The 22,922-nt window shown below is 34.8% G+C and overlaps 1 protein-coding gene across 2 annotated transcripts in view; it reads left to right on the forward strand.

The window, feature by feature from the left end:
- VAV3 (vav guanine nucleotide exchange factor 3) overlaps nucleotides 1–22,922 on the forward strand; it is a 451,154-nt gene that overhangs the window by 88,256 nt on the left and 339,976 nt on the right. For both annotated transcript variants that reach the window (XM_051993189.1, XM_051993190.1), the window contains exon 2: nucleotides 7,955–8,071. In XM_051993189.1, the coding sequence (XP_051849149.1) occupies nucleotides 7,955–8,071 (117 nt within the window). The remainder of the gene's footprint in view (nucleotides 1–7,954; nucleotides 8,072–22,922) is intronic.

The following is a 22,922-nucleotide window of genomic DNA, read 5'->3' on the forward strand; positions in this document are numbered from 1 at the left end:
TGAATTCATGTAACCTGTAAAAGGAGAAGTAGCTTTTATCAATATAAAGGAAGAGGACATCATACTTGCATGCTGTCCAGCAGCAGGCTGAAAGCAGAGAAGCTTCCCTGTGAATTGAGGATGAATTTTAACAGACTGACCTTTAGATGTTCCTCTTTCTGAAACCATGCTATTACAAGCACTGAAGTATTTATGAGACGCTGTACCTCCGAAAGCCATTCTTGGCTTTGTCTGTTTTTGATAAATTATAGCTGCCTAGCTCAACCACATTTCCGAATGCTGAAAGCTTTTGTTCTTGTACCTTCATGATTTTGTAGACTTGTTTGAACCTCCATGCCCTCCACTTTCCCCCCAGGTTTTCTTTGTTGGATCTGACTTTGGTGCTTTAAACTCCCTCACTTTCCCCCGCCCATTGGCATTTCTTTTCCTGAGGATGTGATGGACAGCCTGGTCATGGAGTCCTGGGAGCCAAGAGTGTGCATATAAAAAGCATTTCAGGTGACAATGGATTATGGCAGCTGTGACTGGTTCACTTATCACTGATGCAGTCCCAGGAGACGAGCAAACTGCTTTCTTCTCCTCTCTATGTATGATATCAATATCTCACTTGCCCTTTCACCCCACTCCATGAAAGAGAAACCTATTGAATCCAAGGCTTTCAAAGTTGGATAAGTATGTATAAGTATGTATAAAACATTATTGAAATGGGTAAGGTAAGAAAGAACTAGAGGTCTAGCTAGAGCTAGCGGGTCACAAGCTTGATATTCACCATAATATCCCTTAGGCAGCTCAAGGTGATAAATAGCAGTAGTAGTAAGAAGGAAAAAAATTGGGACTTAAAGTAGGATTAAAAAAAAAAAAATTAGATTAGTGGAAATGATAGATGTAAGCCAATCTAGCACAAAGGAGAGAGAAGATTGTTCTTTGGATATACTGAATTTATGTCACTCTTTGCTCTGTAAACATTGCTCCACTGTGTTAATCTCCAGAAGCAACTCACCAGTGGAGGACTATTCCAAGATACCCCTAGAATCTCTAGTCCCTCAGAATCCTGAGACTAGTTGCTTTTAGGAGACCCAATATAGGTGCAAATACCCAATTAAGGGAGTGAACCAAATGAGAATGCTGCATCTTCAATAGGGAGATCAAAAAGAAAATATCAGCATAAGTTTTGTCTTGTTCTGATGTGGAACTATTCAGGCTAATCTTGACTGTGTTGTTAACCATTCAGTGGAGAGTATGGGATTATCTTGTTTGAAAACTTTTAAAAAGGAGACTTATCCATTTCATAGAATTTGATATTATTCTTATTGAAGACTATAGGAGGAAAAAGGGATGTGGCCATGTTGACCTGATTATAAAATGATATCATATTAACATTCAGTTGTAATATTTTGGGAGAGACACCCAGTTATAGACTTGGGTTTACAACAAAGAGGCTTCAATGAACTCCTCAGCTCCAAACTAGTTCTGCCTCAGGCAGCATTGACAGAGGTTAAGTAAAGAAACCTAAAGTCATATCTCACTAATCTAATCTCATTTCCTTTTTTTTTTTTTTTGTATGTAATTACTACACTGCCAGACCAGAAATTGTTATGCATACAGTTTATCTAGATGTTAACAAATCTCTATCAGTACTAACTTTACCACAGTAGTGAAATATTAGTAGAACTGGGTGACTTCACAGCTGGCTAAATGCGCCTCTTCAGAATGTCGATTTTTATAGATCACTGTTCATCTAAAAGAAGAGTTTTTTCATTAAAAAGTCTTTAAATTTAAGTCTTGAGAAGAATTGCAGTGAACATCTAGTTCAATTTAGACCCAAAGGAATCTCCATTTTAACCTGTTTGATGAGTGGTCATTCAGGTGCTTCTTGAAGACTTGAAGTCTTCCAAGGAGGAGGGGATATATCACGTCTTGAGGCAGCCCACTGCAACTTTGAATAGCTCTGATTATTAAGAAGTATCTTCCTGCCATGAAAACTAAATTTCTGTCTAGTTGGATGCTATAGTTATTTGCCATCTGCCCTGCACTGTTTAATTGTTATTAAGTGTCCATTAAGATGTTTACATGTCAATCAAATTTGCTAATGATACAAAGTTGGAGAAATAGCTAATATGTTGCATGGAATCTTATTCACTCATGATCTCAAGAAGGTGAAATAGTAGAGAAAAATGAATGATGTGGAATCTAATTATGAAAAATGTAAATTTCTACATGGTGATTCAGGTGCTTAAATTTAAGACCTAGCATATCTAAAAGGCAACTGGGTGCCTCAGTAGATAGAACAATGGAATCAAGAAAACTCCTCTTTCTGATTTCAAATCTGGCCTCAGACACTTATCTGGCCTTGTAAGTCAGCTATGAAGGTAAAACTCCTTCCTAGGACCCATCAGGAAGAAAGCATTATGCCCCACCATCAACGGCCAAAGCCAATATTCTCTTTAAACTACTTACTGCATGTTGAAAATTTTTTTCTTTTTAATTTGCAAAATTCAATTTGTATACTATCTCAGTATTAAATTTTTTTGCAAAAAACTTATTACATAATATTTATGTTACAAGACATACTTATAGCTGTGTGACCCTAGACAAGTCACTTAACCTGGTTGCCTCAGTTTCTTCATCGGTACTGTGAGGTGGAAGAGAAAATGGCAAACCATTTTGTTATCTTTGCCAAGAAACCCCAAATGGGATCATGAGGAATCAGATGTAACTGAAATGATTAAGCCAACAATAGTTTATAAAAGCTTTGAAAATTATAAAAATACTTTGCTAATAATTAGCGGCCACAATAGTTGCTGCTATTTCTGATTCAGGAAGATGAAGTCCTTGCTTGTGAATGGACTATGTAAAAAAAAGTCTTTGAATTTTCAGTGGAGTGCAAATTTGGTATAAATCAGCAATGTGACATGGACACCAAAAATGTGCTAAAGTTAGTCTATAGAATGAAGGAAGTGACATATCTGCTGGACTCTGCTCTGAGCATAACCCATTTAGTGAACTGGGATCCTAGTATTCTAGGAAAGTTTCTGATGTCCTTAACTTTTCTAAAGTGGATATATTCAATGAACTTTATCACTACCTCATTTTTTCTTATTGTTTATATTAATGAATAGTATTTATCTAGCACCTACTACATGCCATGCAATGAACTTGAGAAAGAAGTAAAAAAATGAAATAATCCCATGCCCTTAAAGAGTTTATATTCTACTGTTATTATCTACCATATGCACCTAAAATAAAAGGACATATACAAAAGAAATACTGAGTGATTTTAGACAAATGCCACTCATTTAGACAAATGCAAATCAGGAAAGATCTCTTAAATGGAGGGGGTACTTGAGCTGAGTTTTGAAGAGAGCAGGAAGTTCTATCTGCTGGAGATGAGGAAGGAGAGCATAATAGGCATGGCATATAGCTTATGCAAAAGCAAGTAAGTAGCTGATAAAATAATGTCAATTGATCAATAAATAAATGTTCAGTATCTATCATGTGTCATGTACAGTTTTGGATGCTGGAGGGAAACAGGCAAAAAAAAAATAGTCCCTTTCCTCTAGGAGTTTATATTCTATTGGGGGAACAATATGTACATTAATAAACATATTTTATATATGGGTATATGCATATATATGTATGTATATCATATACATATATGTGAAGTGAATAATGTATAATAGACTGGAAAGGTAGGTTGGGCCCAGAATATGAAGGACTTAACAAGCTACAAAAAGAAGCTTAATTCTATTCTAGGAACAAGAGGGAGACATTGGTATTTATTATTTTATTTATTTATTTTATTTTATTTTTAAAAATAACTTTTTATTGTCAGAACCCACACCAGGGTAATTTTTTACAACATTATCCCTTCCACTCACTTCTGTTTCAATTTTTCCTCTCCCTCCTTCCCTCCATCCCCTCCCCCAGATGGCAAGCAGTCCTATATATGTTAAATATATCACAGTATATCCTAGATACAATATATGTATGCAGAACCGAATAGTTCTCTTGTTGCACAGGGAGAATTGGATTCAGAAGGTAGAAATAACCTGGGAAGAAAAACAAAAATGCAAACAGTTTACATTCATTTCCCAGTGTTTTTTCTTTGGGTGTAGCTGCTTCTGTACATCATTGATCAGTTGGAACTGATCTTCTCTTTGTCAAAGAAATCCACTTCCATCAGAATACATCCTCATACAGTATCGTTGTTGAGATAAATAATGATCTCCTTGTTCTGCTCATTTCACTTAGCATCAGTTCATGTAAGTCTCTCCAAACCTCTCTGTATTCATCCTGCTGGTCATTTCTTACAGAACAATAATATTTCATAACATTCATATGCCACAATTTACCCAACCATTCTCTAATTGATGGGCATCCATTCATTTTCCAGTTTCTAGCCATTACAAGCAGGGCTGCCACAAACATTTTGGCACATACAGGTCCCTTTCCCTTCTTTAGTATCTCTTTGGGGTATAAGCCCAGAAGTAGCACTGCTGGATCAAAGGTATGCACAGTTTGATAACGTTTTGGACATAATTTCAGATTGCTCTTCAGAATGGTTGGATTTGTTCACAGCTCCACCAACAATGCATCAGTATCCATTGGTGTTTATTAAATAGGAGAGTTACATGGATAGAATTGCACTTTAGGAAAATCATTTTGGCTTGTATGTGGAGGATTTATTTGTATAAAGTATAATAGGCTATTTTAATGGTGCACGTGAGGTAAGATGATGGCTTTGAACTGCTGCTGATCATATCTTGTCAAATTATAAAACCTGTATTACTCCTTCCATCTGCTGTACTTCTATTCATGTACCGCTGAATGGAGCTGAAAAAAATTCATGTTTACTGTATCCCCTATCAATTTATATCATATAATCTCAACTGGACTCTCACTGCAACAAGCTAAAGCTTTTATATTTCCCTAATGATTTTTTTCATCTTACTTAACAGAGCAGCTTTTCCAGACCGTTTCCTTCTTCTTTAAATCTCTCATGCTCCCTCTCCTCATAAGCTGTCAGCTGAGGATCTTGTATCATATTTAATAGAAAAAAATGAGGCAGTTTGCTGAGAGCGCCCTCTTTCATCATTCAGATGCTTCTATATACTTTATGGTCTTGGTCCTCTGACCTATTTGCTAATACTCACATCCAAAACTCCACTTTTTGATTCCTTGCCTTTTCACTGGCTTTATCCCCACCGGAATATTGTCTTTCCTCATGTCCATCTATTGGTTTTCTTCAAAAATCAGCTTACATACCACCTTCTGCAGGAAATATTTCTTGATCTTCCCTACTACTAGTGTCTTTCCTCTGCATCGACTTTCTATTTATGCTTCATGTGTCTTGAATTTACAAGTTTATTTTACATGCTATCTTCTCTATAGGAATGTGAAATCCTTGAAGGTGAGGGATTGGGTATTTGACTTTCTTTGTGGCCCCAAAGCTTAGCATGGTGATCACCAGATGGTAAATGCTTAAAATAAATATTCATTGTCTTGACTCAAATGAACAAAGGCTGTGACAATGTATGTAGAGAGAAGAGAATGGAAGGGGGATACATTGTGGAATTGAAAATGATGAGAAGCAGTAACCTATTTGCTAAGAAATCAAGGATAATATTCATTTGTAACTCTGTATGACTAGAAAGATTTTGGTGGCCTCTACAGAAAAGGGGCAGCTAGGTGGGTACAGTGGACAGAGGGCTGGGTTTAGATTCAGGAATCCTCATCTTCATTAGTTCAAATCTAGCCTCAGACACTTACCAGCTGTATGGCCCTGGGCAAGTCACTTAACTCTGATTGCCTCAGTTTCCTCATATGTAAAAATGAGCCAGACAAGGAAATGGCAGACCACTTCAGTGTCTTTGCCAAGAAAACCCCAGATGGAATCATGAAGAATCAGATGACTGAAATGATAGATCAACAGAAAAAAAGAGAAGTTCTAAAGGGAGATGAATTTTGGGGCAATGATATTTTAGGGGACAACAATTAGATGAATTTAGCTATATTATGGAATGTGTAAGAGGGTGCATTGTTTAAACATTCTTGAAAGATAAACTGGAGCCAGATATTGAAGGACTTTATACTCTAAACAGATATTTGAATTTTTTTCTTGATGCAAAAAAGAATAATAAGTAAAACACCTTATGCAGAGTAATGACATAGTTGTATTTATGTTTTAGAAAAATCAATTTTATTATTGTGTAGACTATTACAACTATTGCAGTACTTCAGATTAGAGTGAAGGCCAAGATGAGGATCATTTCTAGGGAAGGAGCAGGAAATAGGAGGAGAAAAAAAGAAAAGTATACAATGTTCCCCATTTTGTATTCCACTGTCTTAAAGAAAAAATGAGATATTTTTTCTCTGGTGGTTGCTTTGTGACAATCTCATATATTTAAAAGGAATAATGTTGTATATATTGGATTTGCAGCTTCAAGTGCAGTCATCACTTTTGTTATTTTATATTGTGAAAATGCTTGTTTTATTCCATAAATTAAAAAAATGAAAATCTAATTATTTCACAAGTATCTATGAAATGCCTATGTGCAAAAAGTCATATTAAACCCTGAGTTTTTTTTTTTACATTCAGCGCAGATAAGTAAACCTGATACCTGAGAAAATTAATATTTTATTGGTGCTCTTGAGAAGAAACAAATTAAGAAAGTTGGTCTGTATGGAGCTAAAATGTACTTGGTCACTATTTCTAAAAATAGGATCTGGGCATTTTTTTTTTGGATGAAGAAAGATCAGTTTTGTTACTGGTTTTGGAGCATCTGAACAGAAAGAAAAAAGACCCTGTTTTATAGATTTCCCAGAAGAATGTTTCAAAAGAGCTCAGGAATAAACCAGGGATGCTAACACATCAAGGAACTGTGATTTCACTGGTAGGGGAGGACTCTCCAGAGAACAGACCTTAGCCAATCTATTGACATTACTTAGCAAATAAATCCTTGGATATTGCTTATGCCTCAAAGAGGTTAGAAATTGCTTTCAGCAGGGATCAGACCCCTATTTTTAATATCTCTCTCTTGTACATAGTCAGGCCTATTCTATATACCACATCTACTTTTGATGAAAACACTTTTAAAAATGAGCAAAACAATTTTGTGACTATAGCAGAATATTTCTTCTAAAAGGGGAAATCTGGTATTATGGGAGGCTTTCATGGGTGCTCTCTGTACTGTGCAATTATGTTCAGCTCCTGGGTGAATTATGAGCTGGGCACTTAATTATGTAAAAAATATTGCAAGACTGTAGCTGTCAAATCCCCAAGAGTGTAATTATTGTCTATCTTGGCAGAATATGGGGCTTTTAATCTGTAAATAAGCAATTCCATGTTGAGGACCTGCATGCAGAGTAAGTCTGTGTAGTAAAGGCCTCTCATGCATTTTTAAAAAGTGAAAACAATCCCTGTATACACTTTTATTGACTGCCTGGATGCTACACATGTTTATCAGCACTCCTCCCATGTGGCTTTTACTACCATTATAGGCATTTATTCCAGTAGGATCTATGTGAGGAGCATCAGTGTGTGTGTGTGTGTGTGTGTGTGTGTGTGTGTGTGTGTGTGTGTGTGTGTATGTGTGTGTGTGTGTGTTGGAGGGAGGTGAGGTTGGGAATGCTAAGTGCCTTTTAGAAACCTGTTTATTAAAAAACAAAACAAGACACCCCTCCATACTATTAAAGTGATAACACCCAGCTTGCTTACTAGAGATGATTAAATTCTTTAAGGATGCTACAGTTCTAGCTGCTAGAAAATCTTGTGTTTATTTTCAGAAAAGTGAGTTGTTGAATTATACATTGGTTCCAATGGGCTCATGAATATCCAGAAGTAATTTTGTCTACACCAATGTGTGATTTAACAAAAAGGAAAACCAAAGTGGGGGTACATATTTGTAATGTCCATTGTATACTAATAGTTATTCTTTTCTTTTCCCCTTCTCAGTTTCTCTGCCTGAAGAACATAAGGACCTTTCTAGCAGCTTGTTGTGAGACATTTGGGATGAGAAAAAGTGAACTCTTCGAGGCCTTTGATTTGTTTGATGTTCGGGATTTTGGAAAGGTAATTGAAATTTAAATTTAGCTTTTTAGAAGCATTTTAGGTATGCCTTAATTTAGTGTTTACAATCCACAGATTTAAGATAAATCACTTTCAATTGATATCAAAGAATGTAATTCCATTTTTGTTCAATTCTGTTTTTGCATTTCACTTGTTTTATTTAGCCTAAGTGAGAAGATTCTGAGAAGGAAAACAATACCTCCAAATTCATAGATATTGTGTTACTTCAAATTATATCAATCCTGTGGGAAAAAAATTTGTGTAAAAAGCTGTCTGTTGATCATCCTAATTAAATAAATATTTTATTTTGTTTTACTCATAATGCTTTTAAGCATTACTGTAACAATGGACCCATAGATTTCATTATACTGTTGGAGAGGAATCTCTCTGTTCTAGAGTCTTCCCATCTGAAATTACTATTCATTTACTCTATAGTTTGTGTATACGTTAGTATGTACCTATTTTCCCTTTCATTAGAATATAAACTCATTGAGGTCAGGAACAGCTTTTCCTTTTTTTTTTTTGACTATAGGACTTTGTGCAATGCCTGGAACAAAGTAAATATTTAACCCTAAGTGTTTGTTGATTGATTGATTGGAGAAGGAAATAGTTTTGGCGTGGAATCACAGAACCCACCTCTGCTGTATACATGTATGATCTTAAGCAAGTCACTAAACTTCCCTGGGATGGAGTTTCCTTGTTTATAAAATGAGGAATTTGGTTTATATGGTCTCTGAAGCTCCTTTTTTCTGTAAATATGGAAGAGATCTTTGATTGATTTGATCTCTGTGATATTTCTTAGCTTGGAGAATTAACACAATCATGTAATAATTCCCTTTGAGATGTGAGTTGAAATCTTGCAAAAAGTTATAATTATTCATAATTGATTTAGCTTATAATTAAATATTTTATATGAATACTAGCTATGAATGAATAATAGTTATATTGATAAAGATTTATATGAAGCATTTAATCTTGTTCAATGATATATGTTGTCTGGACTATATGATGGTAACCCATTCTAGAATTCAACAAGTATTTAAATAACTTTTGTTGAGGATCAGTAAATAACTTTTCTATTGACAATGGAGATAAAAAGACAAAAATGAAGTAGTCCTGCAGTGTAAGGACTTGGTTTGAACTGTCTCCAACACACACTTGGATATGACCCATCATTAACTACATTAACTGAACTAATGTTTCCCTTACTACATTGTAAGCTTCCTGAAGACAGGAGTTATCTTTTGCCCCCCCCCTTTTTTTTGTATCCCTAGTGCTTAACAAAGTAACTGACAGAGTAGGTACCTAATAAATGTTTATTGAGTGAATGAATAAATTAATTGGTCAAGCAATATAATATTATGTAGATTATACCCTGTAATGAGAATTTGGGTCAATTTAATCATGGACCTTGTATAGAATTAATTTAATCAAGAAATAGACATTTGAGTAAATATAGTCCATATTCAGTTATTGCTTTGATACATCCTGGATCACTAAATATGAGCATGAATAACTGTAACTTAATTTGAGAGAGTAACTCTTATATTTTGTATATTTCTTAGACCTATTGTGATTTTATCACAGACTTGCATTTAATAATGTCTAGTCAATATCCTGTGCCAGATTTATCCTAGAAATCAATACTCCAAATCTAGTACCATGTTATGGAAAAACAGATTCAGTTATGCACTGTTGATAAAGCTGTGAATTTGTCCTGCCTGCCTCTTTGGAAAGCAGTTTGGAAATAAACCTCAATCCAACTTATACCCACTGAGTTCCAGAAAAAAAAGGACTGATATGTTCAAAAATATAACAGCTCTTTTCATAGGAGTTCCTGCCAAGTGGAGAGTGGCTCACTAAACTACAATATAGGAATGTAATGGAATATTATTGTGCTTTAAGAAAGGATAAAATGGATGATTTCAGAAGGGAATGTTCAGATCTTGATGAACTGATGTGGAGTAAAATGAACAGAACTAGAACAAATATATATATAATGATGAGAACATTATAAAAAATAACTGTAGAATCTGTTTCATACAATGAAAAGTCAGGATTCCTGAAGATCAAAAATGAAATAATCTATGTACCTCCTACCAGAGATCAAAAATTTTAAAAAGAGAATAAGACATATTTTGGATATTGATGATGTGAGAATTTGTTTTGTTTTATTTGTTATGAAGGTTATTTTTTTTAGGTGTTCAATGGGGGCAAGTGGGTGGGACAGAAAATAAATGCTTGTTAGTTGGGGAAAATAATAAAATAAAACTAAAAACCAACTAAACCAATGTTTAACTGTGTGACTTTGGTCAAGGTCACTCTACTTTTCTTAGTCTCAGTTTCTTCAACTGTAAAATGGCTGGAGTAAATTACCTCTAAAATAACTTTTGGTTCTTACATTCTGTGAGTTTGCATGTTTATTCCTTGAATTGTTAGAGATCAGGAACTGTCTTCACATTTTGTAGAACATGATAATTTGCATGCAGTAAATTATAAATACTTTTCCATTCGTTCATTTAAGTTGGTTTCTGCTCTGATGTAAATACATTCTTTCCCCTACCTCTCTCATTCAAATTTGTCTAAGATTCCCAGAAAGGCAAGGAATAAAATCCATAGCCCCTCTTGCTTTGATCTCAGTGCTGGGAAAATGAAGGATAATTCTTAAAGACAATACTGGGTATCTTTGTCAAATATTCAGAGTTAAAATTGTTACTGATTTCTTCAAAGTAAGGAAAGCCTGGGTTCAAATTCTGTTTGTTACTTCACCTCTAAGAGATTTAGTTTCTTTTTTTGTGAATGAGTATAGGCTTGATTTCCTTTGAAGTTCTTTTCAGGTTCAATTCTATGAATCCTATAAGGATTTGTCCATTTGAACTTCAATTAAAATAAGATTGTAGAAGATAGACATTGAAATGTAAAGCGGAGATACAGTACATAGAGCACTAGCCCTGTAGTTAGGACGTCCTCAATTCAAATATGGCCTAAGACACTTTACATTTGACATTAACTATGTGATCCTGGGCAAGTAACTTAACCTTGATTGCCTCACCAAAAAAAAAAAAAAGGAAGGAAGGAAGGAACTAATGTAAAGAGGAATGCTTTGAGTTACAAAATAAATGATCTACATATTAGAAAGCATCTGGGACTTCAATAGCTCAAAATCCTGTGAAGTCAGAAAAAACAGTAAACTTGCCTCTAAGACAAAGTATTTTCATATTTTCAATCTTCCCATCTCTTCTAAGTAAGGCTCCAAAAGTAGTCTGAGAAGTATGACTAGCTGACTCAGGAGTAATCATCAAAAAACAAGAAAACGTTTCTGGCTGAAGAAACTGATCCAGAAGAATTGCCTAAGGAAAGGCTAGATCTCTTCTATCTCTTTAAATTTTAAATTTGAGGCCATGAAAAAAAATAAAAAGAGGCTTCTGCTAATTCTATGCTAAGAATCAGGGTGGTTTGTCTGAAAAAAACTGACTGAAAATGGTACAGTACTAACCAGATAAAACAGTGCCTAAAGTGGGGGAAAATTGCAGTTTGCTATTATAAATCTCAAAGGAGTCCATTAGATTGACTCATTAGATGCAATGATCTGAGAAGAGCAGAGACTAAGTAAGCTGCCCACACAACTCCAGAAATCATTGATCAGTGCCAGAGCAGCCTCTCTACCCTTGTCCAGCAGCAGAATGGCCTGTTTAGCCCAGTTTGGCAGTGGCTATCTAGTCGCCAAGAGTCCTAGTTGACCCTATTGGGTAACAACAGCAGAGTAATGACCCCATGATCTGCCTGATTTTGAAGCCAACCACAGTAAACTCAGGGAAGAGCTGGCTCAGCAGTTGAGCAATGTGCTTGACCTAACCTAGCAGTAGATTGACCTCTTCTGCCAAAATGACATATTCTGTGTGGAGTAAGTTTGACCAAGTCTGTTCCTGGAGCGCCCCCTAAAACAAAACTATGATTGACAAAGAATCACAGTAGTGTAGCAGTGGAATAGCTCATCCTTGACTGATAAAGCTTATAGGGAATGTCATGAAGACTCTATACAGAAGGAAAATGGTAACAGAGCTCCAGCAGTTCTGGAGTTTTAAGTGGCTTTAACAGGAATATTTCTTTTATTTTATTATAGCTTTTTATTTATAAGATATATGTATAGGTAATTTTTCAGCATTGATCCTTGCAAAACCTTCTGTTCCAACTTTTCCCCTCCTTTCCCCCACCCCTTCCCCCAGATGGCAGGTTGACCAATACATGTTAAATATGTTAAAGGATAAATTAAATACAATATATGTATACATGTTCTTACAGTGATTTTGCTGTACAAAAAGAATCGGACTTTGAAATATTGTACAATTGACCTGTGAAGGATATCAAAAATGTAGGCGGACAAAAATAGAGGGATTGGGAATTCTATGTAGTGGTTCATAGTCATTTCCCAGAGTTCTTTCGCTGGGTGTAGCTGATTCAGTTCATTACTGCTCCATTGTAACTGATTTGGTTCATCTCATTGCCGAAGAGGGCCGTGCCCATCGGAATTGATCATCATATAGTATTGTTGCTGAGATCTTCTGGTCCTGCTCATTTCACTCAATATCAGTTCATGTAAGTCTCTCCAGGCCTTTCTGAAATCCTCCTGCTGGTCATTTCTTACAGAACAATAATATTCCATAACATTCATATGCCATAGTTTACTTAATCATTCTCCAATTGATGGGCATCCATTCATTTTCTAGTTTCTAGTCACTACAAACAGGGCTGCCACAAACATTTTTGCACATACAGGCCCCTTTCCCTTCTTTAAAATCTCTTTGGGATTTAAGCCCAGTAGTAGCACTTCTGGATCAAAGGATATGCACAGTCTGATAACTTTCTGAGCATAGTTCAAAATTGCTCTCCAGAATGGCTGGATATGTTCACAATTCCACCAACGATGTATCAATGTCCTAGTTTTCCCATAGCCTCTCCAACATTCCGCATTATCTTTCCCTGTCATTTTAGCCAATCTGACAGGTGTGTAGTGGTATCTCAGAGTTGTCTTAATTTGTATTTCTGTGATTAATAATGACTTGGAGCATCTTTTCATATGGCTCGAAATAGTTTCAATTTCTTCATCTGAGAATTGTCTGTTTGTATCCTTTGATCATTTATCAATTGGAGAATGGCTTGATTTCTTATAGAGTCAATTCTCTATATATTTTCGAAATGAGGCCTTTATGAGAACCTTTGACTGTAAAAATGTTTTCCCAGTTTATTGCTTCCTTTCTAATCTTGTCTTCATTAGTTTTGTTTATACAAAAACTTTTCAATTTGATATAATCAAAATTTTCTATTTTGTGATCAATAATGATCTTTAGTTCTTCTTTGGTCATAAATTCCTTCCTCTTCCACAAGTCTGAGAGGTAAACTATCCTATGTTCCTCTAATTTATTTATAATCTCATTCTTTATGACTAGATCATGAACCCATTTTGACCTTATCTTGGTGTAAGATGTTAAGTATGGGTCCATGGCTAATTTCTGCCATACTAATTTCCAATTTTCCCAGCAGTTTTTGTCAAATAGTGTGTTCTTATCCCAAAAGCTGGTGTCTTTGGGTTTGTCAAACACTAGATGATTAAAGTTATTGACTGTTTTGCCCTTTAAACCTAACCTCTTTCACTGATCAACTAGGCTATTTCTTAGCCAATACCAAATGGTTTTGGTGACTGCTGCTTTATAATATAATTTTAGATCTGGTACAACTAGGCCACTTTCATTTGACTCCCTTGAAATTCTTGACCTTTTGTTTTTCCATATAAACTGTGTTGTTATTTTTTTTCTAGGTCATTTAAATAGTTTTTTGGGAGTCTGATTGGTATAGCACTAAATAAATAGATTAGGTAGTATTATCATCTTTATTATATTTGCTCGCTCGATCCAAGAGCATTTAATATTTTTTCCAATTGATTAGATCTGACTTTATTTGTGTGGAAAGTGTTTTATAGTTTTGCTCATATAGTTCCTGATTTTCCCTTGGCAGATGGATTCCCAAATATTTTATACTATCGGTAGTTACTTTAAATGGAATTTCTCTTTGTAACTCTGTTAGATTTTGTTAGTGATATAAAAGAATGCTGATGACTTATGTGAGTTTATTTTGTATCCTGCAACTTTGCAAAAGGTGTGGATTATTTCTAATACCTTTTTAGTAGAATTGCTGGGATTCTCTAAGTATACCATCATATCATCAGCAAAGAGTGATAATTTGGTTTCCTCATTACCTACTCTAATTTCTTTAATCTCTTTTTCTTCTCTTATTGCCAAAGCTAACATTTCTAATACAATATTGAATAGTAATGGTGATAGTGGGCAACAGGTATATTTCTTATATGTATGTTTCACTAGTCTTGTATTTTGTTTCCAGATCCCTCTTCTCCCCCTCTCCCCAATTCTCCTCTGGGATAAATGCTTTGTAACTATTGTTTGTGCCATACTATTTGGTTAAAGAGATGTCCACTAACACCATTACTCCCTAGAACCATGAAACTAGGTAACAATCAATCCTCTGGGGACCCATTCTGTCAGTATGAATTGAGGGAGCAAGCTCAAAGGAACCCAACTAGAGCAGTGAGTCCAGAAGAGCTCAGGGAGCATTAACTATGTGACTTAAGATTTTAATATTTACTCCAGGAATCTATGTTTTTCTCTGCATGAAGGTATCCTCCACTGATATAGTTCATATCTCCCCTATGACTTAGTAGAGAGTCATCAAGAATTCCTTTGCTGAAAATGTATCTTACTGTTCTACTTGTGATAAATCTCTCTTCACTTAAAAGATAATGGAGGGTCACCCGCTGTTATCCTGATCTCTCTCTCTCTCTCTCTCTTCTCTCTCTCTCTCTCTCTCTCTCTCTCTCTGTACACACACACACACACACACACACACACACACACACACACACACACATTTATTTATTTATTTAAATGACGCTGAAGGAGAAAGTAAAACAAGTGAGCTTGCACAGCCCACTCTAATTTAAATCCAATTTATTTGCATCCTTCCTGATGTCATGGTCCTCTTCAAGAACAAAGGACAAACACAGAGATAATGGACCATTGGGTCTATATTGGCAAGGAAGGGAAGAGGAAAAAAAAAGAATGGAAAATAGAGAAAGGGAGGAAAAAGAAGAGGAAGCAAAAGGAAAGGGTGGGGGAAGTATCTTAAGTATCTACTGTGTGTCAGGCACTGTGCTAAGCACTTACAAATGTTCTCTCATTTCATTTATCTCACTTTGATATGATTTGGGGGCTTCTCAGTTTCACAGCATTGGGTCATGCTCTAACTATGTAACTTTGGAGAACCTTAGATCATATCAATACCATAAGTAATTATTTAACTTAAAATGGTAGTTTTCAAGGTGTGGTAGTTGTCCGTAATTTCATGTGGAATCCATTGTGATTTTATTTAGCAAATATTAAAAAATGCATACATATTTATCTTTTTTAAAACTAAAGAATTCAGGGAATCATCAAATAGACAGCTTTTCATTCCCATTCATTAAAAATGATATTTAAGATGGTTTGGTTAGGAGTTATAAAAATGTTTTGAAAAAGTCTGGCTTCAATCTAGTGAAAAAAGGGCTTTTCCCCCTAGTACTTCATACATTGGGATTGAATTAGGGAAATGGACATTATAAAGAAGGGTTTGTAAAGAAAACAAATAAAAGAATCAGTAGGGAAAACAAACCAACAGGGCAATTTTGTTATTATCTTGTTAGGTTTAATGTAAACATTTAAAAAATAAATTATATGTAAGAAGTTCATGATTAATCCTCTTTTTTGATATTTTTCTATTATACTCTTTGTGGTTATGATAATTCTTAAGTCTATAATAATGATAATACTAATAAAAAGAAAATATATACATGTCTCAGTCTTGGAGGAGGAGAAATGTTTACTAATTCAGCAGAGTGAGTTAGTAGAGTATCATGTTAGTGGGATATTATGTACCTGCTTCTATAGAATGGGTTTTCCTGGGAAATTTCCTCTGCTCTTGAGTGAATGAATGAAACTGCATTTATTTTTTGCTTTGGAAAATTATAGGGATGGGGAGTGGAACAATATAGCAATCCAATGATATATACTATGCAGAAACAATGGTAGTGTTTATCTCATTAAGGTTCCCAAAGCAGGAAATGGAATAAGAGTAGGGAGGTGGTGAGGAAAAAGAGGAGGCTAATGGGTCAACCATCAACTTCCTTTTAATAGTAATAATAATATTGATGATAACAGTAGCTAGCATTTATATAGCATTTGTGGTTCACAAAATGCTTTACTGATGTTAGCAAATGAGATGTTATTTCATTTTCTCTAACTATGGGCAATAGGTGCAATTCTTATCCCCATTTTTATAGATGAAGAAACTGAGACAAACAAAGGTTAAGTTACTTAAGCATTTAAGGATGGATTTGAACCCAGGATTTCTTTCTTCTAGGTTTAGCACTCTATCCATTGTGCTACATTTCAGTTAACCATCTAACAAAACACACTCTTTACTGTAAAGAATGATAGATTTTTAGGCAAAGGACCTGGGTTTGAATTTTGAAAACAAACAAACAAACAAACAAAGCTTGATGGCTTTGTGTTGAAGTAATCTTGAGTAAGTTATTTCTCACTTAACTTTCTTATTTGTAAAATGCAGGGGTTGAATTAGATAATCTCTACTCAGAGTTATGTTTGAGCCAGTTGTTAAATTTTCAGTGTAAAATCAGTAAACCTTACAAATCAAGGCTTGAATTATGGCTTTGCTATTATCTAAGCACAAGAAAGTGATGGGGAAAATGTTAATAAGGCAGGTTAAACTTAAAAGTGTCCTCTGTACATTTTTAAAAGAACTAATTATTAAACATTTACTATCACATGGCCTCTATTTTGATAATAAATCTATGCTCCTATAAAAAAATAGACTTTTAATTGTAAAGGCAATAAATTGCTTTTTAATATGTGAAATTGTTACAGTAACCTAGTGTATTTTGGCAATAGTCTTAGCTGGAGGATGCAACAAAACCCAGCATCATGGTATGCAATAATAAATTCAACTGAGAATGGCCAGTATTTTAAAATTATCTGCCTTTTGTTTTGTTTGTGCTTGGAATGATTTGAGGAGGTTGCTATAGCACACGCCTGTGGCCCAGAGAATAAATCAGTGGGGAAGCCACAGAATTTATTTGAACACTCTGGAAGCCACTGGTGGGAGTTCATTTATGTGATTGGAGGTTTCAGTAGAGAAGCATTTGCACAGATGAAAAATAAATCAGAAAGAAAATCAGTCTGGCTACTGGGAATCTGAATTCTGATGGGTTAGTCGGGTTCATATATTTTCTTCTGCAATTCAAGATTCTTGCTTTTGCTTCTCTACCACGTAGAAAATGGAAATAATCTAGGACTTTGCATGGTATCAAAATTTACTTTGCTTTTCATTTCAAAATGAACAAGATCTATACTTTTTTCTCTCTCTGTAAGAGAGAAAATGCATCTGTGATATAAGTGGATCTGTCCAAAAACAGAAATCCTAGGTAATATATACTTGAATGCAATTATCTGTACCACTTCAAGACTTTCCCCATTATAGTTCTGCTATATTGTGGATCACCATAAGAAATTTTAAAATTTTTGAATTCCAGATTCTCTTCCTTATCCCTATCCTAGGTCCCATTAAGAAACTACATGTGAAGTTATGGCAAAAGAAATTAAATGGGAATTTTTTGGGGAGTTTTGCAGAAGCTGCAAACGATGGACAAGAGCTAGCAGATCACAGAAAAGGTTTAAAAACTTAGAAATGCATTTTATATATAGTATTATATAATATGAACATATTTTATATTTTAATACCACAATAATTTAGATTTCTTCACTGTTGTGAAGTTAGGGTCAAAAATTTTTATGCTGGAGTGTGGGGGTATTGAGAGGTGGCGTATACTCCCAACTCCTTAATATAGAAGGGATAATTATATTGAGATCCTTTTGCTGGTATCCATCACAATTAAGTGTCATTTATTAAACACCCATCATGGGCCAGGTACAAAGATGAAATAATCCTTACTGTCAAGAAACTTAAATACTTTTGTCTTGTCCTGACTCAACAATTTTGTGCTGTACAGAAGACAGTCTTTTAATGGAATAATGCTCCAAGTCTTGCTAGAGCCTTCTGCTGGTGTAGATTTTCAGAATATAGGGATGACTCCTCAGTGTGAAAAAGACATCTGAGTAGAATTTAGTAATGGGGAGCCATTATATAGAATATCCCCAAAGTCTTAGTGCAACATACAGTTTTTATAGAGTAAATAAATTATATAACTAAAGCATGAAAGAAAAAAATGCCTAATTACAAATATGGGATATCCCAAAAGACTTGGTGAAATTTTAAGGACTGCCCAAAAACTTTTGAGACTCTCTGTATTCATAATTAGGCATTTTATTACATATTTTGTTTAGGATTTTTTATAATAAAAGTTCCTATATATATATATATATATATATATATATACAAGATACACATATACAGATAATATAATAATGAGAAACAGCATAATATAACTGATAGAAAATTGGCCATAAAGTCAAGAAGATTCTGAGTCTACCCGCTTTGACACATACTAACTTTGTGATTTTGGATAAATCCCTTAGTCTTTTTGTGCTACCGCCAATTTTCTATGACTGAATGATACAGAGAGATTACCCATCTGCTTAGGCAGAGGAAGCTTCCACATTAGCAGTTCCCTATACACAGATTTGGATGTAGGGTATAAATATACATGTATACAGATGAACAAACATCTTCTTTATATAATATTTTATGTTGTTCCAGATCACATCATGAAACCTTAATGAAAGGAAAAACTTCCTAACTATTAATTCTTTCCAAAAATGAAATGGCTTCCTTGAGAGGTAGTGAGTTTCTGCTAACTAGAGGTCTTCCAGCAGATATGGATGATAATATATCAGAATACTTTGGACAAGCTATTCATATCTCGAATCTTGGTGGTTAAACTAGATGGCCTCTGAGGTTCTTTCTAATTTCTGTCATCCTATGATTCTAGGTGATAACATAAGGTGTTTTTTCTCCTGTTTCAATTCATGGAGAAACTGAACCCTGTAGACTTGTCCAATGCCATGTATGTAGTTGGTGGTAAGGCCAGATCTTGAATCCAGGTCTTCTGACTTTTAATCTGCGTTCTTGTCCTGGAACTTTATAGACTCATCTACCTGTTTTGTTTGTTTTTAAGACACTTTTCCAAATGATCATGCCCTAAACCTTTGCAAATATGGGCAGAAGGCAGTATCTCTGGCAGAGGACACAGAAGCAGTTCGTAGAACTGAGGAGTAAAAGTGGAAGACCATTTGTTATTGTCTATTGCTTTATATGGTTGCATGTTGTACTGATTTTGCCTAGAGGCACGTGATTCATTTTTCTGTGTGCAAACATTTGCTTTAAAATTTTTTTCTAGTACATTGCTCAAAGCTTCCAATATGTTGGTCCAGCTTTGCCCATATGTTCAGCAAATATGCAGACTTTCCTTTGGAACCACAGATAGAATAGTCTCTTCTTTTATTTGTGAATGCCTTTCAGAAGCATCAAAACACACAAAGAACATTTAGCTAAAGCAAAGACACCACAGTATAATTTAGAGTAATATCACAAATGGCATTCAGTTCTTTGGCACTGGAATTCTTCCTACTTTGTGCCATTTACCCACTAGTCAAAGGCAGGTTCTGTTTATTCAATTGTATACAAAACCATTTTTCAATGGAAATAAATTTGATTCTGATCTCACCAATTGTGAATGATTCACTACCTGGTTCAGAGATGGGGGTGGAGAGTAGAGCTTAAGAACTTGTAGGTGGTGAAAAGTTTTAAAATTGAGGATGGAGGCCAGGTATTCTTGATCTCTTTTGGGATCAGAGTGAAATGAAATGTGTTTAAGTTTCAACTTCGGATCTTTAGATTAAACATAGTTTTGACAGTGAGAAATTTTGCAAAATACTGGAAGAATTTATAGACCAAAGTTTTAGGGTGTCTTTTCTACAGGTATTAATAAATGGATCAATTCCCACATAACTTACAATTTCTTGAGTATGATCTTATTTAGAGGCAGGGAAAAAACAATAGTCTCTGAAATTCATCATTATGTGAATTGCATTTTTCATTTTTATTCAGTTTTCATGAGAACATAACTTTAGAGCTGAAAGGGAATCTGAGGTCATTTGTTTAGTCAAATGCCTTCCTTTTACAAATTAAGAAACTGAGTCTCAAAGAGATAAAATAAATTGTCCTAGATCTCATGGGAAGAGTCAGAGATAGGATTTTTACCCTGGTCTTTTGATTTTTAGAATCAGAACTCTTTTCACTGTTTAAAGTTGAATATAATAATTTTATATCATTTCTGTATTGTTTTAAACATAAATTAGTGGGTTCTTGTTCATAATGCTAGTATTATTTCTGAAGAAGTATTTTAAAATACAATTTTTTGCTATTCACAATGAAAATTTGCACTTTTGTGCTATATTATTGGATGTTGTCATGTGGAATCTATCATGCCAGAGATTTCTACACTGTGCCTAAGTGAACTTTCTATTATTTTGACCTCATTGTCATTTTTGGACTCTTAACTAGCTCCTTGGAAAAGTTTCCTGCTGAGTTGTCACTGGAATACTTGAAAGACAGAGGCACATGGGATTTGACTTTAATGAGACCATTTCTAATGAATGATAGCAGCTGTTAGGACCAGAATCCTGCTGCTATCCAGAAAAATGAATGAGATGATTTCTTCCAGTGATGATTTTGTCTGGGTGTAGGGCATCCTTTCAGGCATATCCCTTATGGTATTCAAATGAGGTTTTTGCATCATTTTCTTTCTGAAAGACAGTCACAGCTAATGGTTCCTTCCTGCTATTTTTAGGAGTGACTAGGATGGCTTAACTTTATAGAATAATGATCAGTCCAGGAGTAAGAAGAGACTCCTATGTAAAGTACAAATAAGAGGAATGCCTTTTCAAAGAAGGCCAACATATGAACCTTAAGATTGGTTTCAGTTGTGTGAGAAAGAAATTGTTAGATTGAACTTCAAATTACTTTCATGAGTTATTTAATGTGCAATTCAATTTTTTTAGCAAACATCTGTTACATGGCTACTTCCAGTGACTATCAGGTATAGGTTATTCAAAAATGGGCCTTGCCCTCAAAGAGATTACATTCTACTGGAATGTAGAAGGTAATATAGATTTTAAAATGTAATGTAAAATGTTGAATGAAGAGAGATGAGCATTATTTATGGTTATATACATTTTGTCAAAGAAATGGTCCTAAAAAAGTTGGTATTTCTCCCTTTGTACTGATTTTAAACCACTTGGACCCACTTTGTAACACACTTAGATCTTTATGGAAATTGTGGGATGATAAAGAAGACTGGCAACAATCTCAACTCTCCAAGTCTGTAAATAATTTCATTATAATGTAGCTATTCTCTTGTTGAAGGTTATTTTCAAGTCATTGTGCTGCAAGGGACCTGAAGAGATCATAGTGGAGATAATATAGTATAGTAGAAAGTGGACTTGTTTTGGAAGAGGTAGTTCTGCCAATTATCCCTTTTGAAACCTTGGGCCAGTCAAATAATTTCCTCAATTGCAAAATGGTATTGGACTAGTTGGTTCCCAAGATCTCTTCTAGCTCTTCTTCTGTGAGCCTATAACTACCTAATCTAGTCTCTTGTGGCCTGGAATTCAGTCTCATTCTGAGATTGAAATAAAAAAAGTTGTTGGAATTTCCTATTCTTCCTAGAACTTGGCTGTTGGGCTAGTTGTGAAGTAGAGCAAAGTTGATATAAAGAGCCCACCCGCTAAGTTGCAGGTCTCTAACCTATTGATTGTGTTAATCTTTAATACTGTTCAGTAGGCTGGTGAGCACCCTCTCTCATAAATCTTGGGGAATACATTCTGTCAAATCACTGCTTTTCCTCCAAGTTAATACAATGTCAGCATACTACCTCTCCTTCAGAGGATTTTTTCATTTAGGATGAAAAGTAGACTCTCTTTTTTATTTTTAAAGTTTTTTATTTTCAACATTTGTGCACAGATAATTTTTCAATATTGACCTTTGCATAGCCTTGTATTTTAGATTTTCCTCTCCTTCCTCCCACCTCCTTCCCTAGATAGCAAGCAATCCAATATATGTTATACATATTAAAATATATGTTAAATCCAATGTATGCATACATATTTATACAATTATCTTGCTGCACAAGAAAAATCAAATCAATCAAGAAAAAAATGAGAAAGAAAATAAAATGTAAGCAAACAACAACAAAAAGAGTGAAAATGCTATGTTGTGAACCACACTCAGTTCCCACAGTCCCCTCTTTAGAGGTAGATGGCTCTCTTCATCACAAGATCATTGGAACTGGCATCAATCATCTCATTATTGGAAAGAATCACATTCATCAGAATTTATTGTCGTATAATATTGATGTTGCTGTGTACAATGATCTCCTGGTTCTGTTCATTTCACTTAGCATTAGTTCATGTAAGTTTCTCCAAGTCTCTCAAAAATCATCCGCCTTATTGTTTCTTGTAGAACAATAATATTCTGTAACATTCGTATACCATAATCATTCAGGCATCCTCCAATTGATGGACATCCATCAGTTTCCAGTTTCTTGCCAATACAAAAAGGGCTGTCACAAACATTCTTGCACATCTGGGTCCCTTTCCTTTTTTAAGATCTCTTTGGGATACAAGCACAGTAGAGACACTGCTGGATCAAAAGATATGCACAGTTTGATAACTTTTTGAGCATAATTCCAAATTGCTCTCCAGAATGGCTGGAT

This window comes from Antechinus flavipes, chromosome 4 (assembly GCF_016432865.1).
Source record: "Antechinus flavipes isolate AdamAnt ecotype Samford, QLD, Australia chromosome 4, AdamAnt_v2, whole genome shotgun sequence".
Lineage (NCBI taxonomy): Eukaryota > Metazoa > Chordata > Mammalia > Dasyuromorphia > Dasyuridae > Antechinus > Antechinus flavipes.